Source organism: Anabrus simplex, chromosome 7, assembly GCF_040414725.1.
Source record: "Anabrus simplex isolate iqAnaSimp1 chromosome 7, ASM4041472v1, whole genome shotgun sequence".
Lineage (NCBI taxonomy): Eukaryota > Metazoa > Arthropoda > Insecta > Orthoptera > Tettigoniidae > Anabrus > Anabrus simplex.
This window is the reverse complement of record NC_090271.1, coordinates 201,238,739-201,263,944: the sequence shown is the minus strand read 5'-3', so window position 1 is coordinate 201,263,944 and position 25,206 is coordinate 201,238,739. Positions and strand designations below refer to the sequence as shown.

General features: G+C 37.6%; 1 protein-coding gene across 1 annotated transcript in view; it reads right to left on the bottom strand.

Moving 5' to 3' along the window:
• Nucleotides 1-25,206, bottom strand: part of LOC136877037 (carbonyl reductase [NADPH] 1) — a 73,747-nt gene that overhangs the window by 34,919 nt on the left and 13,622 nt on the right. The window contains exons 3-5 of the mRNA XM_067150838.2: nt 21,933-22,064; nt 21,601-21,839; nt 14,097-14,302 (exon numbers count right to left, since the gene is read on the bottom strand). Coding sequence (XP_067006939.1) covers nt 14,097-14,302; nt 21,601-21,839; nt 21,933-22,064 — 577 coding nt within the window. The remainder of the gene's footprint in view (nt 1-14,096; nt 14,303-21,600; nt 21,840-21,932; nt 22,065-25,206) is intronic.

Here is a 25,206-nt window from a genome sequence, read left to right as displayed (position 1 = left end):
TGATAGGTGGATAGTGATGTAAATATATTGTGTTTTCTTCTCGTTCTTTCAAACTTTGTAAATTGCTTTCTTTGACTGTATAGATATGATAATTTGTATTATTTACTTTGTACTTATCTTTCACTGGTTCTGTAAATAGTTTATAGGTTGTCATTATTCATCAGACGCCATATAATACAAGAATAAAGTGCCTTTTCTGGGAGTTCGTAAATGTCTAGTGCTATGAATGGTTTCAAAATAATCACTGCTTTCAAAAGTTTAAAGCTAAATGCACCCATATCACCTGAATGTTCATGACGCTGAAACTGGAGAATGCAGTTCTACGAACAGCATTTGGAACTCCATCAATGTTGTGAACACCATGTTGTACCACGTTCCATTTCCCACGCTGTATCACATACCATATCCCATGCTGTACCACGTACCATCTCCCACGTTGAGTCAGGTGTTAGGTTGATATGAGGATTAAACACTCGATTAAGATTTCTGGTGTCACTTAATTGTGAAGACACACGTTTAGGTTTTCCATTCTGACCTCTTTGCTCATATATTTGTTTCGCAATCTGCTTTCCTTATCTTTCCTCTCATACTTCTTAGGTATTTAAATTTGATGGCCTGAATTCTACTCTCCTCCCTACTTGTTCAGGTCTCAGCTGCATAAGTCATAATGGGTGCATAATACATTTGGTACACTATTTCTTCACACATCCTTGGTACTTCCTTACGCTAGACAAGGGTTCTAACACTCCAGAGGAATGCATTGACCTGTTGCACCCTCTTGCTAATCTCCATGTCCAGCCTTGTATTCTGCATTAATTCACTCCCTAGATTTTGAAACTCTTAACAATTTTGAGGCTTTGACCACTTATCATCATCATCATCATCATCATCATCATCATCATCATCATCATCATCATCATCATCATCATCATCATCATCATCATCATTATTAATTGATTAACATTATTAACAAGTGTAAAAAAATTATGTTAAATTTATGTGTATACCAACATAATAGTTTTTAAATATTTGAATTTATATTCATACTAGTCCAGCTACAGTACACTTGTCATCACTTGTCATCATATAGGCTTTTATTACGATGGGTTCGCCACTCCCAAAGGCATTTTAGAGCTACTGTCAGCCGAAACTTGTAGGCCGCTCCTAACATGGAGAACAGACACCTTTTGTAGCCGCTCCTCTGGAGTACAGACGCAACAGCTGACATAGGGTTTCAGTGGCATTTCCTTCACTGAGGGCCTATTTCCCTTCTATAAGGACTCCTTCGCCCTTAGCCGTTGGTCCTATAGTGGAACAGGCTATTTATCGCCGCCCCACACTCGGTGTGGAGACACTGGCTGAATGGTTTACTCCATTACCATAGCAGATTTAACTGGCCAGACTGGGAGTGCTTAAACTTTAAGAAGAGATTGATATAGCAAAGCTCAAATGGTTTGGACACATGATGAGAATGCCAGGAGAGAGAATATCAAAGAGAACATTCATGGATAAAGAGACTGCAAAGAGGCCTAGGGGATGGCCTAGAAAGAGATGGAGGAGCTCTGTTGTGGACTGTATTGCAAATACAGGAGTCGATAGAAATAAAGTACTAGAAGAGGAATGGTGGAAAGATCGAGTAAGGTGGAGGGCATTGGTACACTACCCTACCCAAAGAGAATCTGAAAAAGGGAATGGATGAAGAAGAAGAAAAAGACTAGTCCAGCTAGGAGTGCACTGCTTCATCCTTGTCTTCATGTCCGCTGGCTTGTTTACCGGTAACATTCAGTTACGCAAGGCTCTGGTGATGTCACTGGCTTTTGTGGAACTGTACTTGTAGTCTATTTTTTTTTTTTTTTTTTTTTTTTTTTTTTACAGTCTGGTCTTATGGTCAAATAGGTCTTATGATGACAATGGGATATGAAAGAGTTAGGAGTTGGAAGGAAGCGACCATGTCCTTAATAAGGTACAGCCCAAGCATTTGCCTGATGTGAAAATGGGAAACCACAAAAAAACCGAGAGCTGCCAACAGTGGGGTTCGAACCCACTATCTCCCGAATACAAGCTTACAGCTGCGCGCCCCTAACTGCACGGCCAACTCGCTCAGTCATCACATATTATTATGAATAATGAAGCGAGAGCAGCTTGTAAAAGTAAAACAAAAAGGAGGCGCATCAGAAATGGTTTGGAACAAGGACTCATGAAGACACAGCACTGTACGAAGATGAAAGAAACAGAACCCAGGAAAAGAATGAACTCTGTTATGGAGGGGAAAATAAGTAGAGGGAGACAAAGACGATGATGGTTAGACTAAGTTTCTAACAATTTAAAGATAAGGGGTATAGACTTAATGATGCCACAGAGCTATTTAAAATAGAGGATTGTAGAGGTGGTTAATAAATTCACAAAGGCCCGCAGAGTGAATGCTGAAAGGCATGACAGTCTATTAATGAAGATGTATGCAGATTTTTTATTAATATTATTATTATTTTGGAAATCATTTAAGGGATATTTAATGAGCACTAATAAATTATATTATAATTTAATGAAGTTTGGATTGTGTTTTATAGTTATGTTATTTAATTTAATAGAGTGAACAGTAGGGAATCATTAACGTGTGTGTGATCATTTAGGTTATTCTGGTTGCAAAAGCCACTGATATTATCCACATAAACACAAGAACAGAAGGAAAAAGATTTTTATAATAGGATGGTTTTTGAGAGAATAATATGAAGTTGTGCAACAGTAAATGAAATGTTTGTTCACATGTTCTTATCTCCAACAAAAGACCTTTTCAACCCATAGTAACTTTAATGAACAAAATTACAAGTACAGTGGAACCTAGGATGAGATCGTGGGTCCGAGCCCCACCGCCGGCAGCCCCGAAGACGGCCCCCCGCGGCCCCCCACCCTCACACCAGGCAAACTCCGGGGCTGCACCCCAACCAAGGCCACAGCCGCTTCCCTCCACTTCCTAGGCCCTTCCCATCCCATCGCCGCCACAAGACCCACCTGCGTCGGTGCGACGTAAAGCAAAAAAAAAAACAACAACCTAGGATTGCGAGCATAATTCGTTCCGGCAACATGCTTGTAATCCAAAGCGCTCGTATATCAAAGCAAGTTTTCACATAAGAAACAATTGAAATGCGGATGATTTGTCCACAACACAAAAATACTTATTCGCATACCGTTTCTAAAACAAAATATACCGTAAAAAAATGAAAGTGAACTTAAAGTTCAAGTGACAATTAATTGTGAGCGTTAAAAATACACTATCTGATAAAGTGAAAATTAGCAAATCACTGGTAAACAGTACTCAGAATCGCACTTTGAATCATAGTCTGTTATGTAAAATTCAAAGTAATAATCACACTTTGATATAATTATGGCTTTTGAGTGAAATTAAAGCACAGTCTGAAACATTTATGGTTTTGAAGCACACATCAATGTTCGAAAGTTTCCACAGTTTTAGGTAGTCACACTTTCTAAGCACAGTTCAAGTAATATGAGTTTTTGAAACACTATTCATATGACTTATACTATTTACACATGAGAATAATGTTTCTGTCAGAACACGTTGTACTTGGTTCAAAATAAAACCTGAAGTTCAAAACTTTTCGGAATATCAAGTGTCAGTTTAGTCCATGTACTACACAAATAAAGTGTTTTCAAATGTTTCTAATTATTACTAACACAAATATTAAGGGGATATTATGTGTTGTTTCACTTCACTGGAGTTAATATTTCAAAGAATTGCAATAGAATGTCCTTAAGATTTACTAAGTTATTTGATACCACTGTTCAAATACAAGTAATATTTGGGAAAAATTGTCCCCACTCGGTTACGACAAATACTAAGTTCCGAGTTCTCCAAATATCCTAAGTTCTGATATGTCACTGTCCAATGTTAAACCTTCATTCTAGCAAACGCTGAAATTTTACTAAGTTTGGAGATGTCACCGAAAATATTCGAATTCAACTTAGCACAAGCTGGATTTTCTAAATCCGTAGCACTGCAGAAATTTTTTAAGTCACCGAAAATATTAAGAGTACAACTTAGCACACGCTGGATTTTTCTAAGTCCGTAGCACTATAGAAATTTTATAAGTCATCAAAAATATTAGATTCCGTCTTAGTACACGCTGGATTTTTTCGAAGTCCGTAGCACTGCAGAAATGTTATAAGTCAACGACTAACTTTGTGTAAATTTCTATAAAATAATTTTCCGCCTTGTCAGTACTTTATACACTTTATTCTATTTAATTACCGTACATGTACATGTTTCGAGAGCCTCTGCTCTCTTCCTCAGCGGTGCCAAATACTAATTATCTTAGGACTATGGTTCATTGGTATCATATTTCAATTATATATTAAAATATATGAATTTTAAATTAGTTACAATATTACTCTAACTTTTTCTTTTGCCCATTTACATTGTCATTTGTGACATATTTTACCAGAATTTTACCAATCATCAATGATAAAATCTAATTAAATTAATCTCTCTATGTTAATTTATGTCCTTATTAATATCTGTAAATAGTAACTCTTTCTTCATCTTCATCTTTCTGATTCATAAGAAGTCTAGAAAATTAAAGCAGACGTTAAGAAAGAAGAGAGAAGAAATATTTTTAAAAAATGACGAACTTCATAAATGTAGTTTATTAATTTAATTTACAAAGTGGCTATTTATTATTTGTTATTTTATAATTCAGGATAGAGATAGATTTATAGATTTTATAGAAGATGAAGAAAGAGTTACTATTTTCAGATATTAATAAGGACATAAATTAACATAGAGAGATTAATTTAATTAGATTTTATCACTGATGATTGGTAAAATTCTGGTAAAATATGTCACAAATGACAATGTAAATGGGCAAAAGAAAAACTTAGAATAATATTGTAACTAATTTAAAATTCATATATTTTAATATATAATTGAAACATGATACCAATGAACCATAGTCCTAAGATAATTAGTATTTGGCACCGCTGAGGAAGAGAGCAGAGGCTCTCGAAACATGTACATGTACGGTAATTAAATAGAATAAAGTGTATAAAGTATTGACAAGGCGGAAAATTATTTTATAGAAATTTGTATATAAGTCAATACGGACCAAAATGGTGAAAATACCGGGCGAGTTGGCCGTGCGTGTAGAGGCGCGCGGCTGTGAGCTTGCATCCGGGAGATAGTAGGTTCGAATCCCACTATCGGCAGCCCTGAAAATGGTTTTCCGTGGTTTCCCATTTTCACACCAGGCAAATGCTGGGGCTGTACCTTAATTAAGGCCACGGCCGCTTCCTTCCAACTCCTAGGCCTTTCCTATCCCATCGTCGCCATAAGACCTATCTGTGTCGGTGCGACGTAAAGCCCATAGCAAAAAAAAAAAAAAAAAAAAAGGTGAAAATAGTAAATTCTAACTTCGTGTAACGCAACAAACTTTCAGGTTCGACACCTGCACACGGCGACCGTACAATCGATCATAGTTGAGTTGTAGATTGCAACTGATTATACCTGTCTCGTCGTGGCTCTTATATACCCAAAGTCGAGGCTGGCGGTCTGCTTCTCGCGAGAAAATATGTTTCCTTTCCACCTCAAAATCTTGAAAATCTGTAGGTCAATTTAAAATATGAGCTTTATGGTGATATGCTTTATTATTTTGTAGCTAAAAGGGTTTAGCAGATATAAAATATGTTCTCATACGTTCTGAACTGGTGAGCTGGCTGCACGTGGAGATTACATCATCCGGCCTGCTCCCCGCCTGTGACGTAGCACTCTCCCTCTCACACACATAACTTGCAGCTGTATCTCAAACATTCACTTTGCACGTTGTGCCCCGTGGTAGCACGGTCACATATTATTTTCCCAGCGGCTCAATTTCTTCTCAGGGTATTCCATGTCTCTCATAAAATCTGTGATCTTACATTTGGTCGCGCTTAACGTGAGCTCTGAAGAGTATCAGTCCATCGCAGACGTATCACCGAAGTATTAATTCATATGAGAGTACCGACTACCGAAAACCTCGAAAAAATTCTTAGCATTCGTCAATCCATTCAATTGCTTAGGCCTATTTAACTTAACAACTAACTTATGAGCTAAGCGTTCCGAGAAAGAATTCATTACACAGACACATTCTAGAAAAATAATATAATAGTATTTATTGAAATAAAATATCAGGCTCCGAATAATTAATGTGAATTTGGGTAGTAGTATCTTGATATCATATACGCATAATAGTTCAGAGTCAGCGCTGGCTCAAAATAAAAGAAATGTAATTTGAATTTCAGACTATTTACACACTCACATACTCAAATTTATGTTTTTGTTCATTCATATTCAATATTTCTATTTTATGTTCCATATTTACAATTATTTTGATATTATTATTCTGAAATGAGATCAAAATGACCCTTAATATGTACACCTGATCACTGAGCAATCACATTCTTGCTTAAAATACTTCTTTAGCTTGACGTAAATACTGTCATGTTAATTGTATTATCTATTCCCAACACACTCAAGTCAGTTACTTCTGAATCAAACATATAGTTCACCATAATGAAGCATAATAATAATTAAATAGATTAAAATCAGATTGCAAATATAAAACCAGGCATATCTTTGGGTATATGCCTCTGAAATAAACCCTAGCATGAGTATGAACTCATAAAATTGCTCTCCTAAGTTGGCATTCATAAATCTGAACTCTGATTATATAGTCCTTCTTCTTTAATACGCTTCAATAACAGCTTACGGGCTAAGGCAATACCTTCCTAGTGCCTGTGAGACACGGCTCCTAACCTACCACTTCCCTACTCATTATATTTTCTAAGAACGTCGTCTCAAAATAATCTCTGTTTTAAAAGAAATAAATCACCTAACTACCTATTTACGTAGTTTCTGATCCACACACACATCTACCTCAGGTTCAATATGCCTTCCTTTTCTCACATTATACAATATCTCGTATCCTTACGGGCTACTAAACTCATATGGTCAGTTAGAATGAAAATAACACGCATTCATGTTTCAAAGTATGTCACCACATCAAAGAATATCATAATTACACTTGGTCATGAGCGCATATAACATGTCAATGAACTCTTGTATTTAATACACAACCTTTACAACTGTCAGATAAATACTGTCATGAATCTCAATTCTACTACGGCACATATCAATCTTACCTCAAATACGTCATCCGCGCAATGTACTCTCTTTCACGTACTCTTTTTATTTCAACACGGCATCTCTCCTCATATTAACGTAACATAGCGTTTCCTCAGCAAATAGCAATTCATATCAACACCGAGGCACATAAATAAATATCCGCGTTTCAATATTCCTTACTAGACTCCGTCGAATAATCACATTACAACTTCATTTCAATGTACTACTATCACTTCATTTGCATACTCTTTACCATAAACATATCGCCGATTACTTTTGTGCCACTACACTAAGCATCTCAGAATTGCCTTTTTATAAAACGCATTTCAATAACCTTGTATATTTTAACATAAGACAGAGTTCAATGCCCTCATTCAACAGACCAAAGAGTATGTAACTCAAATACAATCATATCTGCCGCACGGGTCAAATGTGACATAACCATTGTACAATTAAAACGAGATCTATTTAAGTTCCAACAATGTGTGTTAACTCATTGCTATCAGATATTAGAAAAACACTTCTTTCATTTACTCATGCCACTTTATACTATTTCTGACCAAGTACGGTAGCGCGTATATAATGTAATATAGATCTTATTCTACACTGCCATCTTATATTAAAGCCTTAAATATCTCAGACTTCACTTGAATAATTCACTCACATTCTTAATTAAGTAGTTAATATCTCCAATTAATCGACACACGCCGAGGTTGGAGTGTGGATGCAGATCAAAAAGGAACTACGTAACTAGATAAAAATGTAAGGACTTAGCTCGTTAGATGTTATATGTGTGTGGTCCAGTAGTCGCTCCAGTGCTTGGATGGGGTTAGACCCGCGGTTGAGATCCGGGTCTGGTCACCCTCCGTCCACGCGTTTGGAATCGGCTCCTGGTGGGTTGAGATTCTCGCTCGTCATGGTCTGAACATCAGGTTAGACATCGCCTTCCACGTCATCGGCTGGTCGTCTGGTTGGCCGTTGCCTTCCTCCGCCGTAGGTTGGTCATCTGGTTAGGATGTACCTTTCCCCAGTTCAGTCCATCTTGTAGATTTAGCAAACAGTCATTACTTCAGTTCTGTAGGCATCAAAGATATACATTTCGACGAAGAATTCAGTCATAATAAATTCCATTTTTATAATTTTTAATTTTCAGTTGATATACTCTTCTTTGTTCTTTGGGATGAAGTTTTTGCTTTGGTCGGAATTAAGTTCTCCGTATACGCGAATTTATGTATCTGCCTTTCTCTGTAGAACTCCAAATTCACTCTCGTTCTTCTTAAATTGAGCAGGAATAATCCTCTTCCCGATTGAAATTGTCGCTCCTCTTTTACAGTTGGTCCTCCTTTCCCAAAACGTGGGATGGTTGCTTACGGGACCCTGTTAAGATGTAGATCTCCGTATTTTATTTATTTATTTAATTTTTTTTATTCCTCGGCTCTTCTTATATCGTCCAGGGGTGAATTATTTCGTCAGTTTCTGAACGACGATCGTAAATCTTTGATATCCTCTTCTTAATCCTTCTATTATCTTCCGATACGAAGTTCGACTTGCAGTTGTGTCCTTCCTTTACCGATGCAAATTTTTAAGAGTGAAGTTTTTTAACAATCACCTCGCTGCTACATTTTTTTCAAACAATACAGTTGACCCTTTACTGTCCCGTAGTGCCTTCCAAAATGGTCCATTCCGTGACTACATCGCCTTCTATAACATCACATTACTGAGAAGTTCATTTTATCTGATAGATCGCATGGGCCATACCTTCCTACGCCGCCATTTTGCAATCGGTCTACGAGATGCGAACGGGCACAACGTTGTCTTCAAGTGCTAGTGCCTTCATGTCGCAAATAAATTGCAAATTAAAAATACAATGTGCCAGGCCGTAGGCATTCCTGGTACAGTATATATAGAAAACCTACACAAACTGCAAACACTAATCAGCAAGACTCTTTACATACACATTCACACAAAAAAAGCTGCTTATTACAGCTTTCACCATCCCTTTATCCAAAAGAGATCTTAAAAAAGAACTGAACACTATTCGTGCAATAGCTAAAAATAACGGGTACAGCAGACACTTTATTGATAAAATAATTAATAAGATATAGAACTGATCTTCATCCATCTTAACCAAAGAAACGTGAATGAAACTACATATACTGAAAGACCATGTGCCTTTATTGAACTGATTACAATATGGGATGAAAGAGACAAGGCCGTTGACAGTTACAGGTGGAATGTTGGCACACACACACACCCAGCTGCAATGCATGTCCTTATGCAGTTCGGAATGGTGTCAAACAGCCTTTGGATCCACTCCTGAGGCAAGCTCACCAACAGTTGTTGCAGCTGTCCCTCCAGATTCGCAGGTTGGTACTGGGACGGAGTCCCCTTCCAATGTCGTCCCATACGTTTTCAATGATGAAGAGGCCCGGGGATCTTGCTGGCCACGGGAGGACCTCAACATGCTCCAGGTAGTTCATAGACACATGTGCTGAATTGTCCCAGAGTGCTGTGCCATAATGGGTAGGATGTGCGGACGCAGAATGCCTGTGACGTATCGCTGTGCTGTCAAAGTCTGCCGAAGCACTATTAGAGGTGACCTGAACGCATATCCTATGGCTCTCCACATCATGATGCCAGGGACTACACCTGTGTCTTTCCGCAATATGGGCAGGATCTGCCCTCCGCCTTTGACGCCGCCAAACCTGCACAAGATGGGATGGTCATTGGAGGTTATGGAGAAGCGGGACTCATCACTGAACACGATGCGTCGCAAGTCGTCCTCTGTCCCTGCCTCCCGGGCAAGGCACCACTCCAAATACAGGCACTGTTGTTCTGGTGGTCAATGGCAACCGACGCATGGGCGGTAGGATCCCAATCTGGTGAATGCAAGTCGAGACATTGTGTGGGAACTCACAGGATGTTGTAGTTTCCAGTACCTGTTCGTGGATGGCGGGTGCCAAAGTTATGGTATTCCACAATGCCTAGTATTTCATTATAGATTTCTCAATTCTGAAGTCTATAAACTTAAGTGTAATAAATGTGACGCAACACATGTGGATCAAAGAGGCAGAAACTTCACTATGCGTTAATTAGAACATTTGAGGTCCTCCCTCAGGATGATATTTCTTGGTCGATCCGAACCTGCACATCGTGATTGGGTGCCCTCATGTACTCATTGAGTCCAACATTGGGCCACTGTGACATCTGAATGGCCCACATGCCTGCCGCACTGTACGTAGTCCTCTCCGCATGTCTTGCTTAACTGTATGACTCACAGCAATTGACTGATAACAACTTATCAACAACAGGACGGTGCCATCATGAATGCACTCTGCTGGGGGGCGGTTTCTACACATTACAAATCCTTGTAAATCTAATCATTTACTCACACATCAATGGTATGCATGCATACCGTAATGAGATAATATTGGACCACTCCTTCTGGGTGCTTAACTTTTTTTTTTTTTTTGTTAGAAATATAATCTGAATATAGCCTTTAAAACCAGTAAGGCCGGGCTGAGTGGCTCAGACGGTTAAGGCGCTGGCCTTCTAACCCCAACTTGGCAGGTTCGATCCTGGCTCAGTCCGGTGGTATTTGAAGGTGCTCAAATACGACAGCCCCGTGTCGGTAGATTTATTGGCACGTTAAAGAACTCCTGCGGGACTAAATTCCGGCACCTCGGCGTCTCCGAAGACCTTAAAAAAGTAGTTAGTGGGACGTAAAACAAATAACATTATTATTATTAAAACCAGTAAGAATTCTTCCATTGTTTATAACGTACATTTAATCAACCCTCATAATAGATTTCTCAATTCTGGAGTCTATGAACTTTAGTGTAATAAATGTGACACAACATATGTGGATCAAATGGGCAGAAATTTCACTATGCGTTAATTAGAACATGTTAACGCTAAAAAATACAACTGTTTTCTGCCATGAACCAACATATGTTTGACTCCAACCATCAGTTCAATCCATTAATCAAGACATGGACATCTTGAAGGTCACAGAAAAAGGCACTCGGCTCAATATTCTCGAAAACTGCTTTATCCACTTGGAACAATATTTCAATCCTAATTACAATTTAAATGAAATATCTGAAAAGCCTAATATTTTATTTGATATAATCATTCCTATTTATTAAAAAATTATACGAACAAGAATTCCATTATTCCTACCAGCCTCTCACCCCCCCCCCCCCCAAACATCCCCTCACCGCTTCACACACACACATACACACACCCCCCCTCCATCCCTCCTGCAACATGAATTCTTACCGCCAGCCTCCGCTTCGACTTAGCAATCAATGTGGCACACACTGCCATTGGTGAAAGATGCCCTTGAAACTCTATGAGGGAGTAAGTCTCGTATAATATATCTTTTCATTTCCACTTCTAAATAACTGTTTCATTCTCTTTTATCCTTTCTTATCCACACATCTATTCTGGTACATATGTGATCCATATCATCATCCTTAAACGTCTGCTAGGCCACCGTTTCCACTGTACTAATTCATAGATATCACCCTCAGCTAATTTTCAATTTTACCGTATACTGTCACTACTAGTTACAGTATAAATCAAGATTAAGACTGATTCCACAACGTGACCAATACAGTGTTACTAACTTAATAAACATTTCTTCTGTACATCATTTTGCGACTGATGGATAAAGTACCAATCTTCAAGATATATTTCAAACGAAATATTCAAGGCCGGCGCGCATCAGATAATACAGTTCCAATACTCACTTTAAAAGTGTTTTCTAAAAAAATGTTTTGTGTGTGTCAATGTTTTTAACCCCTCAGTGTCGCAGCCATTTAAAGAGCTCCCTACCCCGCGGCCGGATGAGATTTCAACTACGCGCGACAGAAATACATTGATTCACTTCAAGCGTTACTACAAGTATAAGAGTAGCCCGACATTCACGAAATTTGGAATTCCTTATGATAGAACTATGTATATGCAGATAATTACATAATTGTTTCACATTTCCTTAGTAATTTAGTTTCATGTGATAGAGTTCGAAGCACTCTTCGAGACAGAGACCCAAGTCACACTCCTGGCAGCAGTACACCGACGTCTTCTTTTCACCGTGTTTTGAACATATGATACAACGTCTCTGAGGTTTGGATTTCTCACTCTTGGGTGCTAATTTCCTGGTAAAATGTCTTTCCTACAACCTTGGAACTGTATTATCTGAGGTGCGCCGGCCTTGAATATTTCGTTCCCCGCCCGAGCAAGTGTATTTTGTAAGCAAACCTTCCATCAGCTGAACCCGATAAGATAACTGCTCAATGTTTGTCCCTGTGACTTGTCTGAATATTATTAGAGAATTTAGGAATCAGAATTCACTGTTGAAAACTTCCCTTTGACCTGTATAATTATCCATAGCCTCCCACACAAAATTTCCAAGTACTGGTTCCTCCTGCATCCGCTACAGTCACATCATCTATTCCATTATCACTGCTGCTAATACTGTCACTACTACTTTCGACTAAACTTTTGTCTGAATTATACAACATTTCAAGCACTTTACTATCAATCAAACCACAGCCGGAGCTAGCCGTTGAGGGTGGCGCGTCACACGGACTGATGAAGCTGCAGCGAGACCAAAAGCAGCAGGATGAAACTGAATGAGGGGAATACCATTTATGACAAAAAAAGCAACTTGATACATATTTCAGATAAAAGGTCAAAACATTGTCTTTCAAATGAGATATATACCATGAACAACTGGTTCTCGTATCGTATGACAGAAAGCAGTACTAACTCATGCCTACACAGTGCGCTCGTGGAGAGTTATGAAAATATTAAAAACTGAGAAATAAAGACAAGTATAATAAATAAACTGCACTCTTAATGGAAAATTAGAGCAAAGAACATCGTGCAAAAAGACAAACTTCTCAGAATATCAATTTTTTATTTTATTCTTTGGGAAAGAATGAACCAAACAGACTTTTTTAAACAGCAGAGATTAGTGCTCAGACTTACTTGACAAATACTTATCCTTGCAAAAAGAACTACATTTTAACGATTTCCAATTCTTATTTACAATACTGATAAACTGGAATATGTCTTCTTGGAAACAAAACAATTTGCATATCCATAACTCGAAAACTCTTCGCGCTATAGCCATAAATGCGAAACCATGTATGGCTCTATATCACGTATAGAGGTCGGCGGCTACGGAAGAAAAGAGGGTCTATACCACGTATAGAGGTCGGCGCTGAGGGGTTAATGTGCCAATCTGACTATGTATTGGCTGAAGATGACCCAAGCATTCCATGAATTAATGTCTTAATAAGAATATAATCAATTTTTACACAATATTGTAATATTCGACATTAAAATTTACTTTATTTACTTTGATTATATGGATGTGTGTGTGCTCACCATCTTATGAAACAAACTAATTTGCTGTGAGTAACCCTGTATTTTTCTTTACGATTTGTTTGAGACCTATCCATTTTATTTTATTTATTCTTGATTTAACCAGCTCTCTTTTTGTTTTTAATAAACTTCATGTTTTAAATCCTTTTTTATTTAGTAGCTTGACTTGCCCTAGATAGATTTTTGTTTATTTATTAGGGATTTATTTATTAAGGATAACTGGGTTCAAATTCTGCCAGTGTCTTAGTCTGCTCTGGATGATATCCATCGGCTTAGCCTATATTAATACACCAGCTTCTTCTGCTGTGTTTGCAATCTCTGTTTCTGTTTATGTTTTATGACTGATTGTGATTATTCTCCCATATTGACTGGGTAGTTGGTCCATCTCAAAGCTAATTTTCTTTAAAACAGAGCCAATAATTTTAGAGCAAAGTTAAAGTATTTGTTTGCAATTTTAACCAAGAAATACAGAAGATAAGAACAGAATTGACTCTAACAAGAATAACATTTATTTATGCACTAAAAATACCTTGTTCTGGGGTTAGATCACCCTTGTTGCTGCTCATATCTGTTTGCACATAACCAGGATGTACAGCATTCACAACAATGTCTTGTCGAGGATCACTGTTAAAGGCACGCTGTTGAATGAATGTCAGGGCACTAACACCAACTTTGGATACTTGATAACAGCTATTTGGCCATCCTTCAGCCTGATGGTTTCCCTCTTCTACAGACCTAATAAGGAAATAAGACAAATTCATATAGGAACTAAAAAAAGACACTGTGACTTTTATTTATATTGTGTCAATCTTTCTTTTGAATCAAGTCAGCCAAAGCAGATTTAAAATAGTGAAACATGTAAATGTTACCCATTAATGGGGAAAACAGTTTTTAATTATACAAATAGCCAGCAAGCAAAAACTTATTCTAAATTTAGTCATATATATACCAGTACTGATAAATAACTTTACCAAACGGTCAAATAAATGAGTATGGATTCAGTAGTTGTATTCCGAGCCCCTAATTCCTGTGAGTATGCAAGGAATTAACAATTCTGGAGCTGTTATGACAGGAGGTGATGCAGGATACACAAACAGCTAGAACTACTGTTCTGTTGAAGGAACATTGGTAAACCCATATGGAAAAGGGCGTTAAATACAGCACAGTATCCTCTGCCTATTGTAAGAGGTAACCAATCGGGGGAACTCCAGGACTCTCAACTTGGGAACCAGAAGCCTAATGACCTAGATGTTAGGCCCCCCTTAAAACAACAACAATCCAACTTGGATGTGTGCGTGCAGGACCACGGAGAGTTTGACACTGTTTCCAGTTGTTCGTGCCAGGTGCCTCACTTTCATCTTCACTATCTAACCTTGATCAGACAACTCTTGTTCCCTTCCGACCCCAATGGTATTAGGTTTGTGTGGTCTAGGAAGTCTTATTTTCATTCCTTTCCTTGACCTTATCTTTCTTTAGTCAGTACCCTCACGGTCATAAACTTTCCATTTTTTCTTTTGATTAATGTTAAGAGTTATGGTTTCCTAGATGTACTACCCCCACAGAACATTGGCTCTCTAATCCCATGGTTGGGCAAACTTATTCTTCTTTTTCTTTTGCCACTTTTTTATTTTAATTTTATTTTTACAATTGGCTCCAGAAAAAAAAACCACCAATTAAAAGTCAATAAGAAAGAATTGATCTTGAAGGGTTTCAACCTGTCATATCATAAAGAACACAAACTTTTCTACAGCATGATATTTCTGATGTGATTGCTACAAGACTTCAAGAACAAGTGTTTTTTTTTTTTAAATATATTTTCCTTATGATTTTTGGTCACATTTGTGAAATTCACTTTTAATTTTAAAGCCACCAATGATAACAGGACTTACAGCCAAATGCAAACAGTGGCCAATAAGAGATATACCCCCAGCAACTCATAGCGACCAGTTAAGAAAAGTACTTTTGACATTCGCAGCAACATCCTGAAATGGTGAGAGTTCCAAAACAATTTTTAAGTTCTGCAACCAATGACTAAAATCGGGAGAAATAATCAACTGATTGGGAGGTTGGAAAACAATGTAAAAATCAGGAGTCTCACACCTAAATCGGGAGTTGGGAGGAATACTCCTGATGCTGAACGTATACCCAGGTGGTAGCTTCTGACCTGAAAACTTGGCCCGCCCTAGTGATAATAAGGGTTGTCACTTGGCCCCCCCTACTGATAATGAGGGCTGTCAATTAGTTTCTTTCCTCTGGACATAAAGGGAGCGTGTTGTTTAAAAGACAAAGTGAGTGCTGTCAAGAGCAAGGCTGTCATATTTTGCATTGATTATTTAAACATATTATTACCAAGAAAAAATATAAAGATCTGATCATGAACCACTGCACAAACTAATATCGCACAATATTTTGTCTTGTGCATAACCCATGCAGTGGTTGCAGATGTCAGAAGGAAGGAAGAAAAAAAGAAAGAAAAACAGAGAGAAGGAATTGGCAAATAAACTCTACAAAGAACTTTCAAATGATTGCCATAAACATACAAATAGGTCTCCCAAAATACTAAACTTAAATTCATATTAAAGTTGGCCTATTAAAATATTACTTTTATACTGCCAATATCAGTGACTTGCTTTCAGTAAAGAAAGGATCAAATCAGCTAATATCCGTAACAGGTATGCTGTAGAGGAGATCACAGCCTCATTCAGACACAAAGTGTTGTGACTCCCTCCACATCACTGCACTTTAAACCCCACAAAAATGATCTGGTCTCAACTGAAGTTGTACGTCCGGAAAAGTAATGTTACCCCAAATCTGAGTGCCAGCCCTGGCTGCCTCCAGCATTCAATACCATAATACGCTTGCCTCACGTACTGGTGCTTTCAACATGCAATTACAAGTTTCATTATTCCACCCTTTCTTCACAATGTCATGAGTGTCATATGAAGTTTCATTTAGATAGACAACTCTGCACCCCTCGGAACGCAACTTCCGGAGACGGTCTATGAATTTATATCGCCAAGCTACTATTCTAGCAGATTCCATTACAGTCTGGTTTTTCCTCAGAAAACAGAAATAAAACCAATGTTTTATTAACAGTTGCCGTAGAGTGTTTTTTCATAAGGAAAACCAAACACACACACTTTTCAAATGTTTTAATAGTTCCTGTATGGTTAGTGTCTTACTTTTAGTAAAGAATGTATATACTTCGCATCTCACCAAGTCACAGCAAAAATCATCAATTTTATTAAAAGTAACCCTATTATTACCACACTTTTTCAGAGTTGTAGGACCCATTTTTTACAATTTTACTAGTAGTTTTCCTGTTAAATTTCAAAATTTTAGCTGTCTTCGAAATATAACCTTTGGGTACGTCGTTCTTCGTAACGTATTCGTATGCGTTACATACCAGCCATTGACTTTGCTTGCCTGAAGTTTTAGTCTCCTTTCTTTTCTCCACAGAACTACTACTACCCGGCTGAGTATCACTTGCAGGCACAGAACCACTACTACTCGGTTGAGCATCACTCACGGACACGGAACCACTGCTACTCGGTCGAGTATCACTGGCACGCACGGAACCATTATTACTTGGTCGACTAGTGCTTGGTTGACGATCATTTGCGTGCACTGGCAGATTTAATTCAAGATCTACTGATGCGTTAATTTCCAGGTTTGATTCCCACATTATTGCATGCAGCTAAGTGAAAAGCAATACACTTCACAAATATTAATAAAGTAAGTAAACTCGTGTCCTCATCCCGACGTGGTGCAGCTCTTTTCAGGCATACTCCCATTGGAGGTGAGCTGCATGTACCATTTTAACCACATACCCTCGTGCCATTCTTAAATTTCTGGCAGTACCAGGAATCGAACCCGGACCTCCCGAAGGACGGCAGCTAATAGTGCTAACCGTTACGCTACGGAGGCGGACACAAATATTAATTAATGAAGCAAACAAATATTCCAAGACTTTCAAACAGCTAACAAAGCACATGTGAATTGTCTGAACTGAAAAAAAAAAAAAAAAAAAAAGATACAGATGTCTATTTAATGAAAGAAATGAAAACCTACAACCTGTTTTCCAGTCAATGACCGGGTCAGGGATGGGATGAATGAAGCCCCCAACTTGCAGCGAGGATAGGAATTGTGCCGGCTGCCGAGGCCTGTCGCACTCCTCTGGGGCAATGATTAATGACCGACAGATGAAATGAAATGATAGTGGAGAGTGTTGCTGGAATGAAAGATGACAGGGAAAACTGGAGTACCCGGAGAAAAACCTGTCTCGCCTCCACTTTGTCCAGCACAAATCTCACATGGAGTGACCAGGATTTGAACCACAGTATCCAGCAGTGAGAGACCGGCACGCTGCCGCCTGAGCCACAGAGGCTCAAGGATGTCTATTTAATAAGAGGTGCTATGCGACAGAGTTGTAAGGATTTCTTGTTAGGGAATGAGAACTTCCATTTTAAAGCCTACTACCGTCATAAATCACCCCCTGCTGGGGCAGCGAGTGGGAGGGTAGATCAAACGTTTCCCAAACTGTTTGAATACCGCTGGGTAAGTGTAGCCATTTGCAGTTATATGCGTGTTTGTATCATGGAAGAATGAATATATAAAAGAAAGTGACCAAATTTCTTTTTTGAACACTGCATAACAGAAAAAACATGACAGGTTTATGCCTAACATCTTTTCCTATGGTATAGCTCCTTCATGCAAACAATAAGCAAATAAGTACTTCAGATATGGTACTATATCCCAATCCATTGTCTTTAGTATATCCCCTATAATCTTATCACCGAGCTCGATAGCTGCATTTGCTTAAGTGCAGCCAGTATCCAGTATTTGGGAGATAGTGGTTTCAAACTCCACTGTCGGCAACCCTGAAGATGGTTTTCCGTGGTTTCCCATTTTCACACCAGGAAAATGCTGGGGGTGGATCTTAATTGAGTCCACGGCTGCTTCCTTCGCACTCCTAGCCTTTTCCTGTCACATCATCGCCATAAGACCTATCTGTCTCCATGCGACGTAAAACAGCTTGTAAAAAAAAAAATCTTATCAATTCCAGGCGCTTTTCTAGTTTTCAACTTTTGTATCATATTGTAAATGTTGTTGTTATCATATGTAAATTTTAATACTTCTTTAGTATTAGTCACCTCCTCCGCCAATATAGTTGGTCCGTTACTGGACATTATAAATTTTCCAGCGAACTCCTTCCTGGTTGCCAGAGTTTTGCCCCAGTGTGCTAAGTTGGGCTCATCAGTTGGTAAATAGCACACCTACCAAGATACATGGCTTACCGTGGAGGTCACTGCGTAGGCTACTTGGAGCCACCGGCAACATAACCTCCTCTATAAAGATCAGTTCAGTTGAAATGAAAGGATATTTCATTATCAACCTAAGTTAACCTAACCTTGGCTTGTCTTGTCTGGTCTTGCCTACGCAGTGACTGCTTATATTTTTAACAAGATAATGGACAGCTTATGTTAATAAGCTCATAATCTGGAAAGTTTCCGCTTTTCCTTGGTTTAAACTACATTGTAGCGTATGTCTGTTTCTAAAATTGTCTCATATTTAGGGATGTACAGTAATGAATTATTCTGGAGATTATTTCCTCTTTGTGTTTACTGCATATAAGTTGGGACGCAGTTTCTTCATACACACTTGTCGACTTGCGCCATCCGTGTTTTTCTTCTAGAAAGCTTCTTCAGTTACAGATAAAAATTTTGTACAAGCATTCGCATATATTACCTTTTTGCTCATTCTAAAATGTAATGAACTCATGTAAAAAAACTGCATTGCATGCAGAGTGACAAAGGGCATCTGTATACACAGAACACTCTGAAAACTTTGAAAAGCCTTTTGTGATAAATGTAGTTACATAAAAATATATACATTCAACTGCTTCAAATATACAATAATCATGAAAAACTATTTCATCACAGTCTCATAAATGCTGACTGTCCAGTTTATTCTTTAAATTACTTATTGGTGATGAGACTTTATGAGCTCAATAAACACTTGTTAAGTCATTGATAATATAAGTTCCTTTATTTTTGTATTTGGTTTACGTCACACCTCAGACAGTCTTTATGGCAATGATGGGATAGGACAGGACTAGAACCGGATAGAAAATGACCATGACCTTAATTGTGGTACAGTCCCAGCATTTGCCTGGTGTGAAAGTAGGAAAGCAATGAAAACCATCTTCAGGGCTGTCAACAAGTGCAGCTCGAATTCACTATTTTCCAAATACAAGCTAACAGCTACACACCAAGAACCACATAACCAATTCACTTGGTAATATAAGGATTATCTTCATTCTGTAGTGTGTCACAATTCCTGAATGATGGTGGCTTTAATAAAATGTGCACAAATGGCAATTTACACAACTGTAAAAATGTTGGATGATTATTCTGGAAACCAAGTGATTTTATAATTCTGAAGAACTTTTTGGAGGAATCCTGATTGAATTTTTCAGATAATACATAGTTCAATAACGCACCATTCTACTGAACATTTTGAAATATGCATAGCTGATTTAAGGTTTCCCTATACTATGTTACTAATTAAGAAAATGTTCTTATAATTCTTTCTGAAACTAATCCAGTCATTTTAATCCTTCTTCAATTGCTTTAAAAACTGTACTATATTTTCTTATTGCTTCTGAGTTAAATTTTCTATTTAAAGTGTCAAAGGAATAGTTCATTTTTAAAGTAAAAGTGGTTGTCTCAGTATTCTCTAATCAATAAGCATATCGTGTTGAATAACATATAAATCCACCGGCAGCTGAATTAATAAATGATTGTAATATATACAGTATGTTATTCTCCATTTTTCATCTGAAATTTTAGGATTTACTTGTGCCTAGGTCAAATTAGGACATATTCTTAGAAGAGTTGCAGGTGCTATGTCATCAGCAAACAATCTTTCATAGTGACACCACATCATAATGTTTCCCTCAATAATTAACTGTTTATTTTATGTAGACTGTTTCATATGCACATAAAGAGATAGGGTGCATCAGAAAAGAATACATTTCTATCATCATCTGATGGATTTGTAAAGGAATTATTTAAACGTTCCTTCTTCCCTCTTTTTTTTTTTTTTTTTTTTGCTAGTGGCTTTACGTTGCACTGACACAGATAGGTCTTATGGCGATGATGGAATAGGAAAGGCATAGGAGTTGGAAGGAAGCGGCTGTGGCCTTAATTAAGGTACAGCCCCAGCATTTGCCTGGTGTGAAAATGGGAAACCACGGAAAACTATCTTCAGGTCTGCCGACAGTGGAATTCGAACCCACTATCTCCCGGATTCAAGCTCACAGCCGCACGCCTCTAACCGCATGGCCAATTCGCCTGGTTACCAAGTTCTTTCAATCCTGCTTTGTTTCACTGACACGTGCTCCAGATATTATCATCATCATCATCATCATCATCATCATTATTATTATTATTATTATTATTATTATTAATAACAGTAAACAATACTCTGACACCAGGTAACATTTCAGCAATCCACATATTAACATATTATGTATTGGAAGAAGGAATCAGGCCGTAGGTCTTGATTAGGCCCACAGAACACACTTCCATCTAGCGGATGCCACTGAACTAAGTGACATTAAAGGGACAAGCTTTCAAATAGCTAGAAGCAGACCACTTTTATCACCTATCCTTCTAACACCATGCCTCCATTATTGATACTTACATTGAGGTTAGTTTCTTGATGGTTATGTCTCGTGATTTCTATATGTAACTAGTCAAGTTGGCAGCAGTGATGAGCCATTAAAAAAGAGAACAGTGCGGTGATATTTGCTTTTTAGTGTATAGCCTTATGTGATGAGTATTATATGAGGCAAGATTTCTATAATTTGCTTATTGTAACTATGACATTTATGTTTAGGACCTATTCTCTGGTTTTAACAATTCAACAACAGTAACAACAATATTAAACACTTTCATCCATTAATCTACCTCACGAACTATGTTATGGTCTCAAAATGCCTCGTAAAATATGTAATAAGATCAACTTACTTAACAAATGCATTCATAAGTCCAGAAAGCTGCTCTTCTGTTAGACTTGAGCTAGATAACTTGTCTCTTAACTTCTGTCCAGGGATACGACTCAAATGTCCATAAGAGCTCGAAAGATTTACCACTCGAGCATGAGGTCGTAACAATGGAAATAAAGTATGACATGTGGCCAACAGAGAGAAGTAATTTACAGCAATTGTATTCTTTGCTTGCTCAGCAAATGGTTCTGTTGCATCTACCTATCAAAATATACAAAAATAAATCAGAATACCATTACTTTATGATCATAATAAAATTTCAGAAGAGGAATTATATTAAATTTCCTAAAATACCTTGTATGCTATAGCAGCATTATTAACCAACACATCTAAACCACCGTAATTCTCCTGGAGGTACTTTTTGAAGTTGTTCAGGCTCTTCTGGTCAGTAATATCCAACTGATGGAATTTTGGTTTCAATCCAAGCTGAAAAGACATTTGAAAAACCACTGTATCTTCAGTCATTTTTATACAACTAACTTATTCATAATTTTTTTTTTTTTTTTTTTTTTTTTTTTTTTTTTTTTTTTACAATTTGCTTTATGCTACACCAACACAGATAGGTCTTATGGTGACGATGGGATAGGAAAGGGCTAGGAGTGGAAAGGAAGCAACCGTGGCCTTATAGGTACAGTGATGTGAAAATGGGAAACCACAGAAAAACCATCTTCAGATCTGTCAACAGTGGGGTTTGAAGCCATTATCTCCCGAATGCAAGCTCACAGCTGCGCGACCCTAACCGCACGATCAACTTGCTCGGTTCATAACATTTCACCAGTAGCCTATAAAAGAACATGAGTTTGCTTCAGAGGGAGGGGGGATGAAACTTATAAAGCTGTTGATACCAACATGTAGCTAATTACAATTAACTCTCGAGTCCATTGTTAGATCGTGCTGATTGTCTTCACCGCTTCACAGATAGCAGTAACATAATCATGATTTGAGTACTTGTATAATGTGTGTGTATTTGGATGATATATTCAGTATTAACTAGTAAAACCTCCTCTCTTGTGCCATTAAAAATTAAATTAGGCTTACAAAACGCTGATTTTGTGAACATTTCTGTTGCTATTTTCTTTCAGTAAATTGTTGTCGCTTAATGAATACTGTAATGAAAGTTTGCCTCATTATTTTGTTCTTGCATTCTTTACCAGTAAGCATCGATGGCTCAGGTGGCAACTTGCCAGTCTCTCACTGCTGGGTTCCATGTTTCAAAACCCGGTCACTTCATGTGAGATTTGTGCTAGACACAGCAGAGGCCGGACAGGTTTCTCTCTGGGTACTCCAGTTTTCCCTGTCATCTATCATTCCAGCAAAACTCTCCAATACCATCTCATTTCATCTGTCAATCATTAACCATTGCCCCAGAGAAGTGTGACAGGTTTTGCCAGCTGGCACAGTTCCTATCCTCGCTGTTAAATGGGGGCTTCATTCAATCCAATCCTGACCTGGTTGAATGACTGGAAACAGGCAGTGGATTTTCATTCTTTACCAGTCAGTTTCTAACTTCAAATACCTTGGAAGTATCATTTCAAAAGATAACACAGTAAACCAAGAAATATGTAATAGGACTCAGAAAGCTTCTGAATTTTATTTTTAAATGAGAAATCTACTTTGGGATGATAAAATACCCCCAGAAAACAAAACTGACTATGTTTTATACCTACTTCATTCCAATTCTCACTTTTTTTTTTTTTTTTTTTTTTTTTTTTTTTTTTTGCTATTGGCTTTACGTCGCACCGACACAGATATGTCTTATGGCGACGATGGGACAGGAAAGGGCTAGGAGTGGGAAGGAAGTGGCCGAGGCCTTAATTAAGGTACAGCCCCAGCATTTGCCTGGTGTGAAAATGGGAAACCACGGAAAACCATCTTCAGGGCTTCCGACAGCGGGATTCAAACCTACTATCTCCCGAATACTGGATACTGGCCGCACTTATGCAACTGCAGCTATCGCAACATAAAGATAATTGAGAAGTCTCTACCTTATCAATACATTAATTTATTTACTTTAAAGTAGTAAATTCAGTCAGTACCGGTTTCGATCCCTATGGGATCATCCTCAGCTGACATACAGAGAAATAGTTACAAACATCACATATGAAAGATTACACCTTGTAAAACTAGTCCAATTAAATCAGACGTTAAAAGTTGTTTGTTAAAATATTAGTGAGTATATCTTTGGTTAAAAGCACCTGTTGTGTGAGGCATATGACCCCACTATGTCTACACTATTATACATTAAATGGATTTTACATTTGTTTACATTAGTGTTTAAGATATTATACTTAATATAATTGATCCATTTGATTCAAACATTCAAAATTGCTTATTAAAATAATAAATATGTCTATCTTTGGCTTAAAAGAACCAGGTTTGAACTGTGTATGTTTAAGATGTGGTGCACACTGTACTAGGTACCATGTTTTAAATTGTAAACAGCGATCAGAATCACTGGTGAAATTTTGCAACGAAGACTAATGTTCTATATAGTAATTCTTTGCACATTTATTTATTTATTTTATTTATTTCAAAAGAGGCACCTGAGCCAAGGCTCATAATGGTGCAGTACAAATAATTACATTTGGCAACAAAGATGAGATTTGAGAACATCAGCTTCTAGGACAAAAATATAATATACTGTACAATTAATAATTATAATATTAATTACATTTGGCAACAAAGATGAGATTTTAGAACATCAGCTTCTAGGACAAAAGTATAATATACTGTACAATGAAGAATAATAAAAATAATATTAAGGTATCCTAGTGATAGAAACCAAATATGAACAGCAGTGATATAGTATACTAAATCAGTACTCTATAGGCTTGGCATTTTTACTTTTAGAAAATTAACAAGCTTGGTTTTAAAGATGGGTAAGTTAGCGGCTTCTCGAATATGCTCAGGAAGGCTATTGAAAAACTTTACAGAAAAATGCCATAAAGAATTAGTGCCATACTTAGTAGACTTCAATGATTTACAGTGAATTTTAGTAGATCCTCTTGTACTGTATGAATGTATGTCAGAATTCAAGTTGCAAAGTGTGTTCGAATGAGTTTGTCCATTTTTCAATTTATACAACATAATAGCTGAAGCTTTTTTACGAAGACCATCTAGTGACAGCACATTACAATACTGGTAGACCTGTATGGTTGGTGTTAAGGTGGGTAAGTTGAAGAGTATTTTCAGTGCTCTTTTCTGTAAGATACTGATCTTTTCAAATTGTTCTTTACTGCAACATGCCCAGATATGAATCATATAATTCAGGTGGCTTTCAATTAGTGCATGATAAATACTCTTCAACAGTCCATGAGAAACTTTGTATTTTAATCGGCTGAGTACACCAATAGCAGGAGTTATTCTATCACACAGCATTGTGATGTGATTCTCCCAAGTTAGCGACTCATCTATGCAAAGTCCTAGAAATTTGGTTGATTGAACACGAGGTACCACTTGGTCATAGAAACTCAAGTTGATGTCCAGAGGAAATGTACATAATGGTTTGTGAAATATGATATAATTAGTTTTATTATGATTAATTCTTAGTCGGTTGGTAGTAAGCCAG